At 41.3% G+C, this 22,991-nt stretch overlaps 1 protein-coding gene across 1 annotated transcript in view; it reads left to right on the top strand.

The window, feature by feature from the left end:
- Nucleotides 1-22,991, top strand: part of rufy1 (RUN and FYVE domain containing 1) — a 68,299-nt gene that overhangs the window by 29,721 nt on the left and 15,587 nt on the right. The window contains exons 7-14 of the mRNA XM_041193835.1: nt 362-427; nt 722-791; nt 906-1,007; nt 12,244-12,360; nt 12,716-12,883; nt 13,467-13,564; nt 14,442-14,561; nt 20,791-20,920. Coding sequence (XP_041049769.1) covers nt 362-427; nt 722-791; nt 906-1,007; nt 12,244-12,360; nt 12,716-12,883; nt 13,467-13,564; nt 14,442-14,561; nt 20,791-20,920 — 871 coding nt within the window. The remainder of the gene's footprint in view (nt 1-361; nt 428-721; nt 792-905; nt 1,008-12,243; nt 12,361-12,715; nt 12,884-13,466; nt 13,565-14,441; nt 14,562-20,790; nt 20,921-22,991) is intronic.

The following is a 22,991-nucleotide window of genomic DNA, read 5'->3' as shown; positions in this document are numbered from 1 at the left end:
GACTTGTACGCCGCGCTCTACAGTATTAATTGATTCTTTAAGAGTTTACTATTGCTTCTCCACCTTTTAATCCAGTTTCCCAGTCTACTTTGGCCAACTTGCTGCTCATATCTATGTTGTTTGCTTTGTTTATATTTTAAGACCTTAGTTTTGGACTTGACTGAATCACTCTAGAAATGTAATATAAACATTCCTCTTCCTAAGAGGCTCATTCATATAGTATGGTATATCTGGAAACATAGCTTGAATAGCTCACAAGAACAATTAAGTCTGAACTTGAGATGAGTTGGCTGAGTTCAGCTTGATTTGGAGATGTTCAAAAATCTATAGTCTATTATTGATTTCTATTCTTGACCGGCAGGGATGCTGAACTCACTAAAATCCTGGACCAGAAACATTATGTGGAAGAACTCAACAGACACTTGAGGTGAACCACCAATAATCTTTATTCTTGTACGCATGCTGTAAAGAATGTTTAAAATTTTGTTAAATGTCATAAGTATACGATGTGGTATTTTTTTTTCTATCAACATTTTCTAAAAAAAAGATAAATTTGAATATTATCTGGGTTGTTCTTGCTGTCTTACAGCAGTGCTCTAACTAAAAAACTTGTTAGTAACTATTCATTTGTATTTTCACCACCTCTTGACTTAACCTGAGTATGTTGATGTCTTGCATTAACTAAATAAAGCATCCATCTGAGTTTTTTTCTATTCAACAGTGGTACAGTTTCTGATCTGCAGACAAAACTGGATTCATTAGAAAAAACTAACGCAAAACTAATCGAAGAGGTGAATAGTAATTATCATGCCTTTTCCTGGTGTTTTTTTCTTGGAGTTCCATTTCAAAATAAGTCATCTTAAGCCTGTGATCTGAATCTGTGCTTATTTTTGATATTCTTGCAGCTTGCTGCAGCAAATGACAGAATTCAGTCACTTCAGGAGGAACAGAATCAACTAAAGCAAGAAAATTCATCGATCCTTGAAACAAGTGAACGTCGAGTGGAGGTTGGTCAAAGGAGATAATGTAATATTTACAAGATGCACAAAACTGGCATCCACTGACCTTTTATCTGCTGTAGAAGGGATATATGTAGAAATTTTTTTTTAAATTCTTGTAAGACCAAATAAACATTCATTTGGAAATGAGTGGGTTAATCAAGGGGAGCCAGCACAGATTTGTTAAAGGAAAATCATGTCTGACTAACTTGATTCAATTCTTTGAGGTAACGGAGAAGATCGGTCAAGGTAGTGTGATAGGTGTTGGTATGTATGTGTACCTACTTTTTTGGAAGGCAATCAACAAAATGCCACACAGTAATAAATCAGAAAATGTTGAAAAATATTCAGGTCTGGCAGCACCTGTAAAGAGAGAAATAGAGTTAAATTAAATGGAGTGCAGCTGAGGAAACTGAGTGCAGACTTGGAGTTTGGTGAGTGGGGGAGTTTAAAGTGCTAATTTTGTTCTTAGAATTTGCTCTTAAAATCTAATCTAGTCAGTATGTAGCAGTAATGGGAAAGTACTGTGTAAGCAGGCTAAATTATTTTTTTCTTGGAACTTAGGGTAAACTCATTCTGCTGTGAGAGCTGAGTAGTTAATTAGCTAACTGGTTGAATCTGGCTACTCTAGCCTTAGTTAAGTTGGCTACAAATACAGGCCTCTTTAAGCTTGGCCTAAATAGCCAAGTGGTTATGGTACTGGGTTTGTAACCCCAAGATCAAGAGTTCAAATCTCACAATGGCAAACTATGAAACAATGTAACTTCATCTGAAACAGATGGAAACAGGTTTACTCAAAAGAGTATCAAGAGTTCAAATCTCACAATGGCGAACAATGTAACTTCATCTGAAACAGATGGAAATGTGTTTTGCTTGGCCTAAATAGCCAAGTGGTTATGGTACTGGGTTTGTAACCCCAAGATCAAGAGTTCAAATCTCACAATGGCAAACTATGAAACAATGTAACTTCATCTGAAACAGATGGAAACGGGTTTGTACTCGAAAGAGTTACAGGCCTCTTTAGTGCAGCTGAGGCAAATGGAGTGTAGCTGAGGAAATATGAGTTTGGGAGTTTGTTGAAGACGGGAAGGAGGTGTTCATTTCCTTTGTCTATCTTCCTCAACCCTAAGGAATTGATTCTTGCTCTACTGCAGGAAAAGGAGCTCGCTGTTTGTTGAACATCTGGTGAGTGGTTAAGGTCTATTCTATTCCTAAGGTTTAAAATTGCATACAAATTGATGGTAAGGTTAATAAAATATATTTAAAAAGCAATATGAATAAGTGAATAATGTAATTAAGTAATTATTTAAACTTGATGGCATGACAGGTGATGTGTCAAGGCTGCAGCATGCAGAACATGCTGGTAACGTTGTGATCCAGGGCAAACAAGTCTGCAGTAAGTGTTTGTGGCATGAGGACCTTTGGCTCAGAGTCATTGAGCTGGAGGCTGAGCTGCAGACTCTGCAACACATCAGGGAAGAGAAAAGTTACTTGGATGCTATGTACCAGGATGCAGTCACACCACTTAGAAATAGGCCTTCTGATTTGGCTAGGAACAGGAGGATGTGACGGTAAGGGGGCCCAGAGGGCACAAGTGCATGGGTGTGAGCCTCTGCAATTGTTCAAAAGTTTTGAGGTTCTCTCAGCTTGTTTGGATGAGAGCAGGGCCTGCAGGGTGAATGAGCAAACTGACCATGGCACTGTGGTACAGGAAGACATTCAAGTGAGGGGAGCAAAGAGGAATATGGTGGTAGTAGGGGACAGTATAGTGAGTGGGTTTGACATTGTTTGCTGCAACAAAAGGCGAGAGTCCAGACAGCTGTGTTGCCTACCCAGTGCCAGGGTTCGGGACATCTGCTCAGGGCTAGAGAGGAACTTGCAGTGGGAGGGAGAGGATCCAGTTGTCATGGTCCATGTAGGTACCAACAACGTAGATAGAACTAGGAAAGAAGTTCTGCATAGAGACTGAGGAGTAGGCACTAAATTGAAAATTAGAACCTCAAAGATCATAATCTCTGGATTATTACCTGAACCGTGTGCAAATTGGCAGAGGGTGCATAAGGTTAGAGAGATGAATATGTGGCTCAAAGACTGGTGTGGGAGAAGTGGGTTCTGGTACTGGCACCCAGTACTGAGGAAAGTGGGGGCTGTCTACACCTGAACCATGCTAGGACCAGTGTTCTTGCGAACTGCATAAGTAGGGAAGTTGAGAAGGTTTTAACTAAATAGTGGGGGCAAGGGATCAAAATTGGAAAGATGTGGCATATCAAAGATTAGAGACAAGGTAAGAGGAAAATAGTAATGTGCAAAATGAGGGTCAGAGAATGGCAGGCAGAGACAAAGAGGAAAAAAATCCCAAGAATGCACCAAGATTCAAGACAGGAATTCACACACAGACCCAGGGTAATGCTTCGGGGACCCAGGTTCGAATCCCACCACTGCAGATGGTGAAATTTGAATTCAATAAAAATCTGGAATTAAGAGTCTGATGATCACTATGAAACCATTGCCAATTGTCATTTTAAAAAAAACTCATCTGGTTCACTAATGTCTTTTAGGGAAGGAAATCTGCCATCCTTACCTGGTTTGGCCTATATGTGACTCCAGACCCACAGCAATGTGGTTAACTCTTAAATGCTCTCTGAACAAGGGTGATTAGAGATGGGCAATAAATGCTGGTCTAGCTAGTGATGCTCGCATCCCATGAACAAATATGAAAAAATAAGGTAACAAAGAGTCAAAGCTAAAGGTTCTGTATCTGTGTGTAGTATTCATGACAAAGTTAACGAATTGATAGTGAACACTGAAGTAATTAAATACCTGTTATGCTGCAGCCACACCTACACAATGGCTGACAAGGATTGGGTCCTGAATATTGAGAGGTATATGACCTTCAAGTAGAATAGCAAGCTAGGTAAAGATGGCATTTATGCACTAGTTACAGATGACCTTGGTCCAGGAGATCAGGATAGAATCAGTTTGGGTAGAGATGAGGAATAGTAGGGGAAAGAAGTCATTAGTGGGAAGCCCCCTAACAGTAACCACAATGTAGGACAAAGTATACAAGATAAAGAGATGACAATAATCATGGTCGACTTTAATCTATATATAAATTGGAAAAATCAGATTGGCAGCAGTAGCCTGGATGAGGAGTTCATAGAATGCTTTTGAGGTGGTTCCAGAACATGCTGCTCTAAGAAACTAACCAGAGAGCAGGTATTATTAGACCTGGTATTATGTAATGTGACAGGGTTAATTAATGACTGTGTGGGATAAAGGCACCCCTAAGTAGCAGTGACCACAATATGATTGAATTTTACATCCAGTATGAAAGGGAGAAGAGTGGGTTTAAGACTTGTATTTTAAACTTCAATAAGGGTAACTATGTGGGCATGAAAGCTGAGCTAGCTGACGTTAATTGGGATACTAGGCTAGGGGATAGATCAATAGAGAAGCAGTGGAAGACATTCAAGGGGATATTTTAGAATACTCAATAAGAATATTCCTACTGTAAAGAAAAATCCTAAGGGGAGTACCCACCATTTGTTGTTAACTAAAGAAGTTAGGGATATCATCAAGCTTAAGGAAAAAAGTATATAACTGCGCAAGGATGAGTGGCAGGTCAGATGATTGGTCAGAATATAGAGAACGGCAGAGAATGGCTAAAAGGTTAGAGTATGAGAGGAAGCTAACTAGAAATGTAAAAACGGATAGCAAGAGTTTCTACAGATGTTTTAACAGGAAGAGTAGGCAATTTGAGTTCTTTGAAGGAGTAACATGCACTGTGGATAAAGGAGAGCCTGTACATGTATTGTACTTGGATTTGCACAAGGCATTTGATAAGGTGACACATTAAAAGTTACTGTGGCAAATAAAAGTTCATAACCTAGGAGGAACATATTAGCATGGATAGAGGATTTGCTGGCTGGCAGAAAGCAATGTGCATAAATGGGTCTTTGTTTGATTGACAGGACATGACTAGTGGAGTCACGCAGCGGTCTATGCCGGGGCCTCAATTTTTTTGCAATTTACATCAGCGATCTAGATCAGGGGACCGAAGGCATGGTAGCTAAATTTGCAGATGTCACAAAGATAGGTAGAAAAGTATGTTGTGAAGAAGACATAAGGAGGTTGCAGATGGATATAGATAGGTTGAGTGAGTGGGCAAAAATCTGGCAGGTGGTGTATAATGTGGGAAAATGTGACGTTTTCACTTTGGCAGGAAGAATTTTTAAAAAAGTATTACTTAAACTGAGAATGGTTGCAGAATTCCAAGCTGCAGAGGGATCTAGGTATTCTCGTGCGTAAGTCGCAAAACGTTTGTAACAAAAACAGAAAATGCTGGGAAAACTCAGCAAGTCTAACAGCATCGGTGGAGAGGAAAACAGAGTTAATGTTTCAAGTCCGTATGACTCTTCTTCAGAGTTAAAGAGAAGTAAAATTGTGATGAAATTTATACTGTTTAAGGGGTTGGAACAGGTGAAGCTAGGTAGAAGGCCAGTAATAGGTGGGGCAAAGGAGATATTGACATTGATGCCGTGAATAAGAGGACAAAGGGGTGTTAATGGTAGTGGTGAGGGCTAAAGGAGGTACTGATAGTGGCATTAAGGTAAGAAAGCAGAATGTAATAATAGCAGAACAGGGGTAAGCACCCTGAAAAGAACAACATAAACAAGTAACAGGTGGCCCTTGTGGTGATGGTGGTGAGGAAAAAAGATCGAAAATAGGATAAAAGGTGTGGATAAAACAAAGAATAAAGGAATAAAAGTGAAAATAAATAAAAATAAAAGTAAGTGGATAAAAAATAAAAATGAATATTGAAAAAAGATGGTTTAAAAAAGGGGTGAGAATAGAGGAGAGAGTTCATGATCTGAAGTTGTTGAACTCAATGTTAAGTCCAGAAGCCTATAAAGTGCCTAATCGGAAGATGAGGTGCTGTTCTTCCAGTTTGCGTTGGTTTCACTGGAACATTGCAGCAGGCCAAGGATGGACATGTGGATGTGAGAGCAGGATGGTGTGTTGAAATGGCAGGCGACAAGAAGGTCTGGGTCATGCTTGCAGATAGACTTAAGGTGTTCCGCAAAGCGGTCACCCAATGTGTATTTGGTCCCTCCAATGTAGAGGAGACTGCATTGGGAGCAGCGAGCGCAGTATACCAAATTGAAAGAGGTACAAGTGAAGTGCTGCTTCCCCTGAAAGGAGTATTTGGGTCCTTGGATGGTGAGGAGGGAGGAGGTAAAGGGGCAGGTATTGCACCTTCTGCGATTGCATGTGAAGGTGCAGTGGGAGGGAGATGAGGCGTTGGGGGTGATGGAGGAACAGCACCTCATCTTCCGATTAGGCACTTTACAGCCTTCCGGACCTGACGTTGAGTTCAACAACTTCAGATCATGAACTCTCTCCTCTTTCCTCACCCCATTTTAACCCCTTTTTTCAATATTCATTTTTATTTTTTAACTACTTATTTTTGTTTACTTCCATTTTTATTCATTGTTTTATCTACACCTTTTTATCCTATTTTCAATCTTTTTTTCCCCACCTCCATCTCCTCCCCCCACCCCACCCCAACAAGGGCCATCTGTTAATTGTTCATGCTGTTCTTTTCAGAGTGCTTACCCCTGTTCTGTAATTATTACATTCTGCTTTCTGATCTTAATGCTACTATCAGCACCTCCTTTAGCCCTCAGCACTACCATTAACACCCACTTTGTCCTCTTATTCATGGCATCTATGTCAATAGCTCCTTTGCCCTCCACTTATTGCTGGCCTTCTATGCAGCTTCACCTGCTCCATCCCCCTTAAACAGCATAAATTTCATCACATTTTTACTTCTCTTTAGCTTTGAAGAAGAGCCATATGGACTCGAAACATTAACTCTGTTTTTCTCTTCACTGTGCTGTTAGATGCGCTGAGCTTTTCCAGGATTTTCTGCTTTCGTTTCAGATTTCCAGCATCCGAAGTATTTTGCCTTTAACAAAAAGTTAGTATGCAGGTACAACATGTAATCAGGAAGGCTAATGGAATACTATCCTTTATTGCAAGAGGAATTGAACATAAAGATAAGGATGTTACGCTTCAGTTACATAGGGCATTGGTGAGCCCACATCTCAAATAATCTCTGCAGTTTTGGTCTCCTTATTTAAGGAAGGATGTAACTCTGTTGGAGGCAGTTCAAAGGAGGTTTACTAGCTTGATACCTGGAACGAGTGGGTTGTCTTATGAGGGACAGGTTGGACAAGCTGGGCTTGTTTCCACTGGAGTTTAAAAGAATGATGGTGACTTGATTGAAGTATATAAGATCCTGATCTGTATTGACAAGATGAACGTGGAAAGGATGTTTCCTCTTGTGGGTGAGCCCAGAACTAGTGGCGCTGTTTTAAAATTGGGCCTTGCCGTTTCAGGACAGAGATGAGGATAATTATTTTCTGAGGGTTGTGCAACTTCGGAACTCTGCCTCAGAAGGCAGTGGAAGTGGGGCCATTGTATATTTTTAAGGCAGAGGGAGATTCTTGGTAGGCAAGGGAACAAAGGTTATCGGGGGTAGATGGAAATGTAGAACTCAAAACACAAACAGATCAGCCATGATCTCGTTGAATGGCAGAGCAGGCTCAAGAGGCTGAATGGCCTACTTCTCTTATTTCCTATGTTCACATGTTCTTTCAGGTTGTTGAACTTTCAGAAGCGGTGGTAAAACAAAATTGTCACAGTACTAGAAGCAAAGGGTGGTGGATGTTTTTCAGACTAAGAAATGGTTTGCACTGGGGGTCCTTCAGGCACTTTGTTGGAATCTTGGGTTCATTACTCTGCAATTTTGATGAATTACCTATAATAATGCAGGGAACAGCATTATAAAGTTTGCAGAGGATCCAAAACTTGGCAAAGTAGTAGATTATGATGAGGATAGCTATAGCCCTAATATGGCATACACAGAATGGCGAAATGGGCAGAATCATATCAAATGGAGTTCAATGTGGAGAAGTACGAATTAATGTACTTTAGAGATTAATGTGAAAAAAAACAATATTATAAATGGCACAATATTTAAAAAGTACAGATGAACAGAGACACCTTGGTGTCCATGTATACAAATCATTAAAAGTGGCAGGGCAGGTTGATGAGGGCATTAAAAAGCATATAGGTTACTTGGGTTTTTAGACCGAGACATAGAATAGAAAACTAAACTAAAAAGAAATAATACTAAAGCTTTTATAAATCACTGGTTAGGTCTCCACTGGAGTGTTAAGGACAATTATTGCACCACATTTTAGGAAAGAGGTAAAGCTCTTAGAAAAGACAGAGAGGAGGTTTACTGGGATGTTACCAGGATTGAGGGACTTCGGTAATGAGTAGAGGTTGGAAAAGTTACTCCTGTTCTCCTTATAACAAATAAGATTAGAAGACCTAATAGAAGTTTTCGGTATAAGTTTTGATAAGAGTAGGTTTAAAGCAGTTCTCTCTGGTGAGTGGGTCAATAACCAGAGGTTATAGATTTAAAATCATTGGCAAAAATCTATAAGGGAGATGAGAAGAAATCTTTTCAGAGTTGTCAGGATCTGGATTGCTTTACATGAGAATGTAATAGAAGCTAATGCTCTAAATTAATTTTAAAAGGGATTTGGGCAAGTACTTGAGGAACTTTCAGGGTTCTGGACAAAAAGTGAGGGGGTGGGACTAAGCATGACTGCTCTTTCAAATAACTAGTTCAAGCACTACAGGCTTACCTCCTCCTTCTGTGCTGTAAGTTCCTAAAACATGAAGCTTTAATGCATTAAGATTTCTGCTGAGTGTATGTGGCAAATACATTTTTCATCAACTAACATATTGGTTTCATCAGAGAACTATAGTGTTCATTGACTTGACAAATTTGAAATGCACATTCATAATGACTGTCATTAGATTTTAATCTGGGCGGTGGCCTGGGCACCATAATTGGTGTCTAGCCTTGCGCTGAAAGAAGGAAAAAGTCATATGATTTCCTAATGGCATCTGTGAAGTATGGGAGGTTAGATTAGATGCTGTGTGAAGGCAGGGGTGGGGTCAGTTATGGTGAAATAGGTTGCTGATAATTTCAGAGTTTTACTTAAGACAAGCATTAGATGGCCACTTGATTTCTGTTGAACTGTAATCTAGCATGTATTAACGATGTTCAGAATATAGATTTAAAATTTAGGAAAGACTTTTCCTGTTTTTTTTTTAAGAAGGTTATCAAGGGAGCATTTAGCTTTTTAAGTGCTAATCTTGCAAAACCATCCTGACCAGAAAATCCAAGATTCATTTCCCATTGAGTTTGCTGATTCAGCTAAGTCTGTAATTAGGGAACTTACCTACTATCTGCTAAGTAAATACATTACTAAGCCATGCTGACCAAAAGATAATCACTTTCCCAATCTGTTATCTGATTCAGCCACGGTACCACTTGTAGAACTATTAATGTTGTTTGCTTCTGGCTGGGGGAGTATGAAAATTTGGACAGTGTTCTGCTTTGAATTGCCTCTTGCTGCAAAGTGACCATAACATATTTAGGGTGAAGAAAAGACTCAACTTAGTTGTTTGCTGATACTCACTAGTTCAAGTTTGAAGAATAGTTACCTTCTAGTAAGTAAAGTACTGGAGGATTGCCAGCTTCCAGTCAATAATTGTCCAAGTCATTAACTGCCATGCATTTGGTTTATTGCTTCTGGCAGATTCTCCCACTGGCCCTTCTCAAGAATCCTACAGCATAGAAAGGTACCATCTGGCCGAGTGGATCTTTGAAACCATCCAATTAGTTCCACGCTATGCTCTTTCCCATTGCCCTGGAATGCCCTTTCTTTTCCAATATATATCCAATTCCCTTTTAAACATTACCATCAAATCTACTGGTTCATGCGCTACTTTCTAGATAATCAAAATTTGCTGGATAAAAAGTTCTCCTCATCTCCCCTCCTGATTCTTAACTTCATCTGTCAGTGGGAATACCTTCTCATTATTTACTCTTATCAAAAGCCTTCATAATTTTGAACACCTTTTTTCAAATCTCCTCTTAACCACCTCTGCTCCAAGGAGAACAATCTCCTGTCCACCTATCTGAAGTCTCTCATTCCTGACGTAATCCAAGCAAATCTCTGCAATCTCTTCAGGGCCTTGGCATCCTTCCTAAAGTGCAGTGCCCAAAATTGGAAGCAGTACTCCAGCTTTTTGACCTTGGCCTCGATACAAACTCTGTGTGTTTTTCAAAACAGCCTCATCAACTCGTTAGACTTATCAATGGAAGCTGCCACCTTCAAAGAATTGTCTGAACCCTACAAAAATTTTGTTCCATGAAAATGTACAGCCCTACCAACAATATGCCAGTCAGCACAATATGAGCTCTATAGATTTTTCTCTCCATTGGTTAATATCTGATCTAGTTGTAACCCAAGAGCAGCTAATGGTGCAGTAAGTGCATATGTGTGGATGTCGGGTGAGGTAGGGTGGCTTAATCGAGATGCTGCAACTTAAATTTCCCATAGTCAAAAAGCTTTCCAACATGCTATCTTGGCTCACAGTGAAGATGGTGTCCCTTTACAAAGTGAAGGGTGAGCAGCTGGGAATAAAAAATATAGTTTCAATGAGCAGATGTTTCAGCACTCTTACTCCAGCCCCTCTAGCCTACTTCCTAATTTCTGATATCAGCATAGCAGGTGCTTGAAAGCATATTTTCTTGAATCAGGTTGATGCTTTTCTAAAGAAGAAAGGGGGAAAAGAAGACTGTAGTAAATATCAGCAACTGTCAAAGTATGCTAACTCTTCATTTAAAGTTGTGGTTGCATTCCTGAAAATTGCAACTTTAAGTGAATCATGGGTTCCAATAGGATTCAATGTTAAAGCCAGGGTTAGGTTCCTTTGTTTTATTCCGGGTAAGAAAAGTCCAATGTACAAGTTGAAATATTATACCGTACCTGTGCAGCACTGTGCATTCCAATCTGGAATAACTTGCAAAATAAAATAAATCACAGGATGTAACAGAAATACTGTATAAATTCAAATTAGATAATGCTAAATTACACAAAGAAGCCCTGAGTAGCACAATTCTGTCTCTCTGGTGCGCTCTCTCGCGCGCTTGCTCTCTGGTGCGCTCTCTCGCGCGCTTGCTCTCTGGTGCGCTCTCTCGCGCGCTTGCTCTCTGGTGCGCTCTCTCGCGCGCTTGCTCTCTGGTGCGCTCTCTCGCGCGCTTGCTCTCTGGTGCGCTCTCTCGCGCGCTTGCTCTCTGGTGCGCTCTCTCGCGCGCTTGCTCTCTGGTGCGCTCTCTCGCGCGCTTGCTCTCTGGTGCGCTCTCTCGCGCGCTTGCTCTCTGGTGCGCTCTCTCGCGCGCTTGCTCTCTGGTGCGCTCTCTCGCGCGCTTGCTCTCTGGTGCGCTCTCTCGCGCGCTTGCTCTCTGGTGCGCTCTCTCGCGCGCTTGCTCTCTGGTGCGCTCTCTCGCGCGCTTGCTCTCTGGTGCGCTCTCTCGCGCGCTTGCTCTCTGGTGCGCGCTCTCGCGCGCTTGCTCTCTGGTGCGCTCTCTCGCGCGCTTGCTCTCTGGTGCGCTCTCTCGCGCGCTTGCTGTCTGGTGCGCGCTCTCGCGCGCTTGCTCTCTGGTGCGCGCTCTCGCGCGCTTGCTCTCTGGTGCGCGCTCTCGCGCGCTTGCTCTCTGGTGCGCGCTCTCGCGCGCTTGCTCTCTGGTGCGCGCTCTCGCGCGCTTGCTCTCTGGTGCGCGCTCTCGCGCGCTTGCTCTCTGGTGCGCGCTCTCGCGCGCTTGCTCTCTGGTGCGCTCCTTCTCCACAGTCTGCAGAGGCTAAGCCAGTGTCCCAGGCTGCAAATTGAGCTGGGGGTAGAGCCCAGTTACTCACTACCTGATTGGCAGCTTCCCCTCCTCAGCCACCATGGCTTCTCTCCAAGTGGCGGTGACTGACCTGGCCTAGCCTCTAGGTCAGGCTCCCTGCCCTGCATTCCTGCCCCCAGATCTTGGCCCTCGCTGCCTTCCTGTAGCCCTGTCCTCTGGTACAGTGGTGGCGTCAGGTTCAAAACATGGCGGCTAGCCAAGAGTGGAGCAGGGGTGGGGGATGTTGCGCCAGAGTGCAAATGGCGTAAAAGTGAAAATGGTGACACAAGTCGGTAAAACACTCCCTAAATTAGTTTAAGGAGGGGGACTTGAAACGGGGGCTTACTATAAAGCTACTAGAGTAACTTTATGCTTTTGTGTGCTACTTAATCCTGAAATTGCAAATCTTTCTGACATTTTTATCAGGTGAGCAGACAAGATTCTGAAGTAGAGCTGGAAACTTACAAACAAACTCGTCAAGGTCTAGACGAAATGTACAATGAGGTCTGGAAACAACTGAAAGAAGAGAGAAAGATTCGAATGGTAAACGTTTGTAAAGGATAATTGTGCTCTGTTTTTGAAACAAGCAGTGGCTAATAAAAACGGTGGTTATTTGTGAAACTTTTGAGTATTGGAGAAAATTTTAATTTGTGCATTTCAGTGCTGGCTTTTTTTTTAAATCCTGAAAATTACCTAGACTTGACACTGAACATTTCTCTATATATGGTCATTCTTGGTTCTGCCTATACAGGCGTTTCTACCTATTAACGGCCTCTGAAGAAAAAATAATTTCAGCATGGCCAAACTCTCATTTAGCTTCCAAACCTATATCCTCACCCACTGGTATATTTATTATTCAGTTTTAATGGTTGAAGAGGTGTGTATAATTTTTACTCAGGAACTGGAGAAAGAACTGGAATTACAGATGAGCTTGAAGCAAGAAATGGAAATAGCCATGAAACTACTAGAGAAAGACACGCATGAGAAGCAGGATACATTAGTAGCTCTCCGACAACAGTTAGAAGAAGTTAAGGCCATCAATTTGCAGATGTTTCACAAAACGAAGGTAAAGCATTAAGGGAGATGGGACATTACTGACATTCATTAGTAAGCAAGTAATGTTCAAAGCTATGAATTATGGATGCTCTGGGATACAGTTAATCATATTGCCATGTGTCTCTTATTTACGAGCGGAACAATATGGGATATGACAGTAGTCTAGAACCATAGAAATTTACTATATTATTTCTTTTGCTCTTTGCTATCTTGCTGCTCACTCGATAACTGTTTTAAATCAATGACTGCTCTTCTTTCCTCCAGTCACCAACTGGAGGAAATAGCCTTTCCATATTATTCCTAACAAATGCTTATTTTTAAAAAAAATCTTCTTTAATATCTCTTGGGATTTTATGTCAGTGGAAACAGTTGTGGCATCTCAAGTCTTGCTTGTAACAATAGTTTTTGTTATTCTTGGTGAGTCTATATTCTGCATGCTCTGTTTGGCTTTAAAAAAACTGCACGTAACACTCCTAAATATGGAGTTAAGCCACAGTTAAAAGGTGCCAAATAAAGTTCTTGTGAAATAGATGTAAAAAGTCATAATATGACCTATCCTAGTTTTTATCCTATATTGATGAATTGTCATTTAGAACTCTGAGGGGACGGCACAGCAGAAGACTGAGATGATAAACTCTTTGGAACAAAAGACTAATCAGATGATTGATGCCACAAAACAAATGGAGGAAAGGTACAGTAGCTATAGAACTGATATAAATAAATTTCATTCACGTGCTACATTGTTTATTTAGAGCTGAAAAAATTCTTATCGTTTACCACGTCAAATTTGTCTTTGCAAAACTATCTGAAATATTGGAGCTTTCTTTTCCAAGGAGAGGAGCTAGTTAAGACTATTATTGGTAGATTTGGTAATTGGTTGCCTGACTTGCCAATCAAGTAATGGTATGTCAGGAAATGAGATTCTGACAAAAGTCAAAAAAATATGCAACATTCATTTTGGCACTCTTGCCTAAACTGCACTAAATCGTGGTAAGATATATTTTAACAACTCATTGATATTTTAATGGAATAGCTATTTAGTAGATTTGATGTAAGCTAAAGAACATTAAGCGCAGTGTGTTGGAAAACCACTATTGTCAGGTCATTGAGTACAGATTGATTTTCTTTTCTCCACCCCAAACCTCTGCCCTTAATCAGCTCCATTCTCCATATTGAATTCCTCATCCTGGTTGTACTGCTGTAGGCAATGTGGATATTGAGTAGTTACCCAAAAGGAGTAGGGAGCATGATGACTGTTCTGGGGTGTGATAATGTATCTTATTAGCTGAGCTAAAGCAGTATTGATGGATACATAGGCTAAAGTTAATGTCAGAGTCCATGTACTCAAAATAAGCAGTTAAGGAGCCATTCAAGGCCTAAATGATAAGGATTCAAAGTTAATTAGTAGGAAACCTGAACAATATTATTACATTTTAAACAAGAGCTGGGTACTGCATTGCTAAATAATTATTGCTATATTATTCCTAGCAACATCTGTGCAATTGAGTCTTTCTGATACCTCTAACTTTAAATCTGCATCCATTGACACTGCTTTTGTTTAATCTTAGATTGCAACAGTCTGAACAAACCAGACAGTTAGCGGAAGAGAAAAATCGAAAGATTAAACAGGAATTTGCCAGCAAGATTGAGAATCTCCAGCAACAGCTCAGTGAACTGGACAAACAACGGTAAGAAATCAGAACAGTGATATATCATCTTTAGGAGACTAACATTGCACTAGTAACTAAATCATTGCCTCAATACTGGCAACTAATGGAATAACAGTTAAGAGCATCATGCTCCTCAATGAGCTTTTACTGCCTCTAACACATACTACACTTAATTTCTTTGTCCATTTATAATTAGATGGAACGATGAGACCTTTTGTTAGCAGTAGTAATACTTTAGCTATGATCTGCTAATGCGCATGAAGTTACTTAAAGGGAAAGTTCATTTTTTTTTTAAAAAGGTAAAACTGCAAATACCTACTCACCCCTGGTTACTTCATCTGCATTGTTTAATCATGCTTTAAAGTTTTGCACTTCAAATAATCTTCATTTTACATGATTCATGGTAGAGACTTGAAAATGTTTCCAAATTATGTCCCAAATCAACGTTCAGACCAATAAATAGAATCTTATTCTATGGAGCAAACACTGAAGGATTCCTTCAGGTTGGCATTTTTCCAATGCATGGAATTCATATGCTGCTGAAAGAAATGGATGATTGTAGGTCTCCACAAAAGAACTGTTGTAAAGTTCATTGAAAAGAAAATAAATTGTATTTTATATAATTGTATAAATTAGTAGATAGGGTATTGATTAATAAAATGCTTGAAATTGTGAATGACACTGATATGCTGGGGGGCAGGGGGAAGAAAACAAAAATTTGAAAGATTTTTATCTATACCTAACTTGTAATTTTTCATTAAGAATTGGTGAGACTATTTATAATTGTGGTTAGGATATTTGGCCTTAAAGTGATCACAAACTTACTGTCCATCTATCTTTATAGATTTGGTCCCTTGATGCAGTGGGATTTTTAAATTTACAACATTTCCCTTTGCTTAGAATTTCCAGACAGAAATGTGTTTTATGCTGCAAATAAGCTGCCTCCTACTCTACTTCATAGCATTGCAGTTGATCCATTACCTTGTCTTCACTAAATAGCAATCAGGAGGGGGATCGTATCTTTGTCGCCAACACCTCACCCCCCTGCCACCGCCAAAAGGACATTGGGATCTACCAAATCTTAAGGATCCAACAGCAATAAATGTTGGACAGAATTTTGCCCTTGGTGGGCGTGCGGGCTCCACCGGCTCTGTGACGGGCAGACAGCCAACCCCCACCACCGAAACGGGGCCTGCCGACGTTTTGAGTGGGTGGGCTAATTAATGCCTGCCTAGCAGCCTGCCTGACAAGAAGCTCTGTGCTTCCTGTGGGTGGGGGTGGTGAGGGAAACCCCAGCTGTCAAAGTGCTATCTCAGGGAGATTACTGACACTCCAAAATACTTTAAAAATAGAAAAAAAAAATGTTTTTAACATGTCTGCCTCATGTGACAATGTCACATGAGATGGGACATTAATAAATATCACAAAATGTATTAAATTTTTAAAAACAGACACGGAACTTCATCACACCAGTGGATGAGGTTTCATGTATTATCAGAAGCCCGCTGGGTCTCCTGGCCTGCCTGCCAGCCTTAAGGTTGGAAGGGCAGGTCTTTAATTATCTTAATTACTCTGTGAAAGGCCTCGATTGGCCATTGACAGGTCGGCAGGCGGACAGCTGATTTTGCTGTCCACCCGCCTTCCTAAAAATTTAAAGGGACCGGAATGACGTTGGGGATTCCTCTTGGCGTCATCAAGCGTCATTTTCCCATTGGCAAGCGGGCCCCACCCCCAAATTACTGACGGGAAAATTCATGCTGTTGTCTTTTCTGAACCATTTGGGAAGGTGTATTAAATACCTACAAAATATAACTATTAGAATAATTGTTGTAATGTTAAGTTGTAATCATAAATGCATTCAGTTGTATACGCTACATCTTGAAAGATATACAAGATATATTGGCCTTGGCAGAGGTGCAGCAGAGTCACCAGAATTATGCCAAGGCTAAAAGGATTGCATGGAGGACATGGCATATATTCTCGTGAGTATAGAAGATCTGAATGATATTCAAAATGATTAGAAGATATGATGGAATTTATAGAGAGAAACTATTTCCTCTGTTTTTCTTTATTTGTTCTTGGGATGTGGGCATCGCTGGCTAGGCCAGCATTTATTGCCCATTCCTAATTGCCCTTGAGAGGGTGGTGGTGAGCTGCCTTCTTGAACTGATGCAGTTCATGTAGTGTAGGTTCACCACAGTGTTGTTAGGGAGGGAGTTCCAGGATTTTGACCCAGCAAAAGTGATGGAATGGCGATACATTTCCAAGTCTGGATGGTGTGTGGCTTGGAGGGAAACATATATCTGCTGCCCTTGTCGTTCTAGATGGGTAGCAGTTGTGGGTTTGGAAGGTGCTGTATCAGGAGCCTTGGTGAGTGCCTGCACTGCACCTTGTAGATGGTACACTGCTGTCACTGTGCATCGGTGGTGAAGGGTGTGAATGTTTGTGGATGTGGTGCCAATCAAGCGGGCTGCTTTGTCCTGGATGGTGTCAAGCTTCTTGAGTGCTGTTGGAGCTACACCTATCCAGGTAAGTGGAAGGTATTCCATTGCACCCCTCACTTGTGCCTTGTTGATGGTGGGCAGGCTTTGGAGAGTCAAGAGGTAAGTTACTCTCTGCAGATTTCCCAGTCTCTGACCTGCTGTTGGAGCCACAGTATTTGTATGGCTAGTCCAATTCAGTTTTTGGTCGATGGTAACCCCCAGGATGTTGATAGTGGGGGATTCAGTAATGGTAATGCCATTGAATGTCAAGAGGCGATGGTTAGATTGTCTTTTGTTGGAGATAGTCATTTCCTGGCGCAATTGTTACTTGCCTCTTGTCAGCCAAAGCCTGGATGTTGTTGCAGTCTGATGGTGTTTAGATATGGATTGCTTCAGTATTTGAGGAGCACCACGAATGGTGCTGAAAGTTGTGCAATAATCAGTGAACATGCCCAATTCTGAGCTTGTGTTGGAACTGAAGATAGGAAGTTCATTGATGAAGCAGCTGAAGATGGTTGGGCCTAGGACACAACTCTGAGGAACTCCTGCAGTGATGTCCTGAGACTGAGATGATTGACCTCCAACGACCACAGTCATCTTCCTTTGTGCTAGGTATGACTCCAACCAGCAGGCAGTTTTCCTCCTGATTCCCATTGACTCCAATATTGGTAGAGCCCTTTGATGCTATACTCGGTCAAATATTACCTTGATTTCATGGGCAGGCGCTCTCACCTCTCCTCTGGAGTTCAGTTCTTTTGTCCATGTTTGAACCAAAGCTGAATGGCCCTAGTGGAACCCAAACTGAGTTTCAGTGAGCAGGTCATTGCTATGCAAGTGCCACTTGATAGAGCTGACTCCTTCCATTACTTTGCTGAAGGTCGCAAGTAGACTGATGGGGCAGTAATTGACTGGGTTGGATTTGTCCTGCTTTTTGTGTATAAGACATAGCTGGACAATTTTCCAGATTGCTGGATAAATGCCAGTGTTGCAGTATCCAATACCTTCAACCATTTCTTGATATCACATGGAGTGAATCGAATTGGCTGAAAACTGGCATCTGTGATGCTGGGGATCTCCAGAGGAGGCTGAGATGGATCATCCACTCGGTAAATCTGGCTGAAAATTGTTGCAAATGTTTCAGCCTTATCTTTTGCACTGATGTGCTTGGCTCCCCCATTATTGAGGATCAGGACATTTGTGGAACCTCCTCCTCCAGTGAGTTGTTTAATTGTCCACCACCACTTGCGATTGGATGTGGCAGGACTGCAGAGCTTCGATCTGATCCTTTGCCTGTGGGATCACTTAGCTCTGTTTATCACATGCTACTTATGCTGTTTGCATGCAAGTTGTCCTGAGTTGTAGCTACACCAGGTTGACACTTCATTTTTAGGTTTGCCCTGTATTGCTCCTGGCATGCCCTCCTGTAATCTTCATTGAACGAGGGTTAACCCCCTGGCTTGATGGTAATGGTAGAGTGGGAGGATATGCCAAGCCATGAGGTTACGGATTGTGATTGTGTACAATTCTGCTGCTGCTGATAGCCCACAGCGCCTCATGGATGCCCAGTCTTGAGTTGCTAGATCTGTTCAAAATCTATCCCATTTAAAACGATGGTAGTGCCACATAATGAGGATATCCTCAAAGAGAAGATGGCACTTTGTCTCCACAAGACTATGCAGTGGTCACTGCTACTGATACTGTCAGGGACTGATGTATCTGCAACAGGCATGTTGCTGAGGATGAAGTCAAGTATGTTTTTTCCCTCTTGTTGGTTCCCTTACCACCTGCTTCAGACCCAGTCTAGCATCTATGTCCTTTAGGACTCAGCCAGCTCAGGCTGTAGCTCAGTAACACCACTACACTTGGTGATAGACATTGAATTCCTCCACCCTGAGTACATTCTGTGCCCTTGCCACCATCAGTGCTTCCTCCAAGTGGTGTTCAACATGGAGGAGTATTGATTCATCAGCTGAGGGGTGGCGGTACATGGTAATCAGTAGGAAATTTCCTTTCCCATGTTTGAATTGATGCCATGAGAGCTCATGGGATCCGGAGTCAATGTTAAGGACTCCCAGGGCAACATCTTCCTGACTGTATACTGCCGAGTCTCTATCTCTGCTGGGTCTGTCCTGCTGGTGAGACAGGACATACCTAAGAGTGATGATGGTGGGTCTGAGAAATTACCTGTAAGGTAAGATTCTGTGTGTATGTCAGGCTGTTACTTGACTATGACTAGTCTCTGGGACAGCTCTCCCAATTTTGACACAAACCCCCAGGTATTAGTAAGGAGAACTTTGCAAGGTTGACAGGGCTGAGTTTGCCATTTTGTTTCTGGTACCTAAGGCGATACTGGGTGGTCCATCTGGTTTCATTCCTTGTAGGCTTTCTAGCGATCTGGTAGGGAAGTCCAGGACAAAGAGGCATAACTTTACAATTGAAGCTGGGTCATTCAGCAGAAAAGTCAATAAACATGTCTTCATACGAACATAGGAACAAGGAGCAGGAAGTGGCCACTCAGCCCTTGAGCCTGCTATGCCATTCAATAAGATCAAGGCTGATCTGATCCTAACCTTGTGCCTACTCTTGATAACCTTTCACCTCCCTGCTTATCAAGAATCTACCTACTTAGCCTTAAAAATGTTCAAGATTTTGCTTCCACTGTCTTTTGAGGAAAAGAGTTCCAAAGACTCATGACTTTATCAAGACTTTCTCCATATCTCTGTCTTAAATGAGCAACCCCTAGTTCTAGATTCTCCCACAAGAGGAAACATCCTTTCCACATCTACCCTGTCAAAACCCCTCATGATCTTCAAAGGTTTCAATCAAATCGCCCCTTACTCTTCCACTCCTGGTATTAGTCTAGTAAACCTTCTCTGAACTGCTTCTAATGCATTTATATCCTTCCTTAAATAAGAAGACCAATACTGTACACAGTACCCCAGATGTGGTCTCACCTACACCCTGTATAACCTGAAGCATACCCTCCCTACTTTTGTAATCAATTCCCCTTACCATAAATGATAACATTTCTATTAGCTTTCCTAATTACTTGCTGGTCCTGCATAGAACACCTGAAATGTGGTGCCAGAATTATCCATAATAATCCAGCTGAGTCCTAACCAGTGATTTATAAAGTTTTACCAGGATTTCTTTGTTTTTCAATTCTAAGTCTCTGCTTATAAATCCTAGTAACCCATATGCTTTTCTAACCACCTTATCAACCTGCCCTGCTACTTTTAAGAATTTGTGCACATGGACACCAAGATTTTAACTCCATTCGCCATGCTTCCACCCATTTTACCATCCTGAAGCCTACAACCATCTTCTGAACGTTATTGAACCTTAAACCAATTTTGGCTTGGTTTCAGATTTTCCTGTATTTACCTAAACTTTCCTAATCAATAACATCTCCAGAATGTTTTAGATGAGTGGATACGAGATGTAAGAAGAGAGCTAGTTCTTCTCCCTAGTGCATTTACCTATTCGGCCCTGTATAGATAGAGTGCTGCAGTTATTCCCATTCCACATCTTCTTTCATTTTAAACACCTTAAAGGATGTGCCTTGTGATAATGGCAGAGTGAATGTCAGTTTCGCTGTTGAAAACATGCTTGTAAAGTGTTTCTTTTAAGAATAGTATCATGTTGGCTGGGGAGTCATCAATTGAGTAGATAGGCTGCATTGTTGATAGTCTGTACTTTAAAACTGACAAAAGCGAGTAAAATTTTGGAATTAACTGTAGTAAATTTTATTTTTTGTACAATAGCTCTATTTTGGATTCTGAACTTAAAGCTGAGAAGGAACAAAGGCAAAGTCTGCAACAGCAGTTGCAACAAGAGAGAGATGTAACATCTCAGTTAAAAGCTCAACTGCAGCAGAAATCGGGGTTAGAGAAGGTAAATATGTGAATTTTCTGCAGATTTTTTCCTTTTTAAAATGGCACTGAACAATTCGGTATTCTAAAAACTTCCAGCTTTTAGAACAAGAGACATTTGGCTCCATTCTGCTGGCTTACAAGTTTGCTGTCCTAGTTGAGGATGATCTCTATGGTCCTTTCAAGATAAACTTCTGAATTTCACTGGTAAATGCTCAGGTACAGGCTTCTGCTTCTGTTTTAGCTGTGTCAACATCACAGACTAACATCCTAATTCCTCCAACATTTATGAATGTGGTAGCAACACCACAAGACATGACCCGTTGATGTGGTAGCCATAATGATAAAAAAAACTTATGGAAATGATCTGAAGATGGGCCTTGAAGATTTAAGTGATGGGGCTGTGACTATCTTCTCTGGGAGCTTGTTCCATTGTGGGACTGTTCTTGGAAAGAAAGATTGTTGATACAAATGTCTTGGAAACAAATGGTCTTTGTAGTTTGTATGGATGGCGACCTCATGTTTTGTCATTGCCAGCGGGTACTAGGTACTTGTTCCTGTCAATTCCCACCAGTTCATTACATATTTTATAGAATATGGCCAGGCTACTCTCCTCCCTCCTTTGCTGTAGTTATTCCCATTCCACATCTTTGATCAAGGATGTGACAATGGTGTATTTCCCATACTGATTCATGCAGAATCTTGCTGCTTGTCTTTGGATTACTTCAATCTTATTTATATATTTCACCATGTAAGGTTCCAAGGCACAACTTTCAAATTCCAGATTGGATGAACAAGTGTTAAGTAAGCTGTAACTCTGATATTTTTGTTGCAATACCAAAGATCCCCCCTCAGAAATCAAGAACCCTGTTTGCTTTGAATGTTATCTATTAAACAAGGAATCTCCATTGATGATTATTTTTAAAGTGAGCCCCCAGGTACTGTTGTGTATCTACCTGTTGTGGAATTTGATTACAGAGCTTAAAACTCTGTGGTAGGTCCTTTTTCGTTGGTGATGCACATGACAAACCATTTTTTGGCATTAAATTTCATCTCCCATTTGTCCTGCAATTTTTGAAATTCCAGAAGATCATCTTGCAATTGATATGATTCTGAGTGTCCCCTGATGCATGGACCAAACAGTCAACTGCAAATAGTTACACTCTGTTTTTTAACTTGTTGGGAAGGTTGTCTTTGTATGTCCTGAAGAGCAAGGGTTCCACCATAATTCCCTGGGTTTCTCTGGAGAGGACATCTCTAGGAGATGATGACCCCCTATCACACACCACTCTGAGGAGCGGAGGCAAGGTTTGTTAACAGTGTGCCATTCCTGATGGCGTAACTAGAAGTGTGTCCCACGCAATTACAATTAAAATTTTACAGTGGCGGCAGCAGGCAAGGGAAACATATGTGATCAGCAGTAAAATCCACCGTCAGCTGACAATGCTGCAGTTAAAGGTCAGCTCTAAAAGAACGTCCTAGTCAAACACAGAAGCAGAGCTGTCCTGCCCAACTCCATTGCCATTAATATAAGACTTGAGAGCACAAAGGTGCTTCTCAAAATCAAATTTGACTTGTAAATATTTCACATTATATTAGTTTCACTTCATATGTGCATCATCGTGGCATGTCTCATGATTGGCACATGTTTATGGTTACAGGGGAGTGGGGAACATTTCCTTTATTGTGAAAGAAACAATGTTGTGGTTTTTTTGTTCACTCTTTATTGAATGTTCATGTTAGTGTCCAGTGTTGTACTCGCTACACTGGAATATTGCTGAACTTACAGACTCAGCTGGCCCTCCCTTTTATGCATCTTAAGGGATATTGTCCGAGCACTCTCAGTGCGTATGATGGAAATGTTGTAGGTGAGTGCAAAGCCCTGTAAGAATTCTGCCAGCATTACCCTGAGACAGACACAGATTTGGACAGTATTGACACCGTTCTTTAGGCTCCTCCGCTTTCTTACTTTTCTTACTCTTATTCCCAACACAACCAGGACACTAAGCCCTTCTCCCTTCCACCCCTCCATGTTACCAACCCCACTCCCCCACCCCCACTGACTCACCCTTGCCAGTCCCAGGTCTTCATGC

The sequence above is a fragment of the Carcharodon carcharias genome, chromosome 8 (assembly GCF_017639515.1).
Source record: "Carcharodon carcharias isolate sCarCar2 chromosome 8, sCarCar2.pri, whole genome shotgun sequence".
In the NCBI taxonomy this organism is placed as follows: Eukaryota; Metazoa; Chordata; class Chondrichthyes; order Lamniformes; family Lamnidae; genus Carcharodon; species Carcharodon carcharias.
The sequence above is the reverse complement of the archived record's forward strand: the minus strand, read 5'-3'. Positions and strand labels throughout refer to the sequence as shown.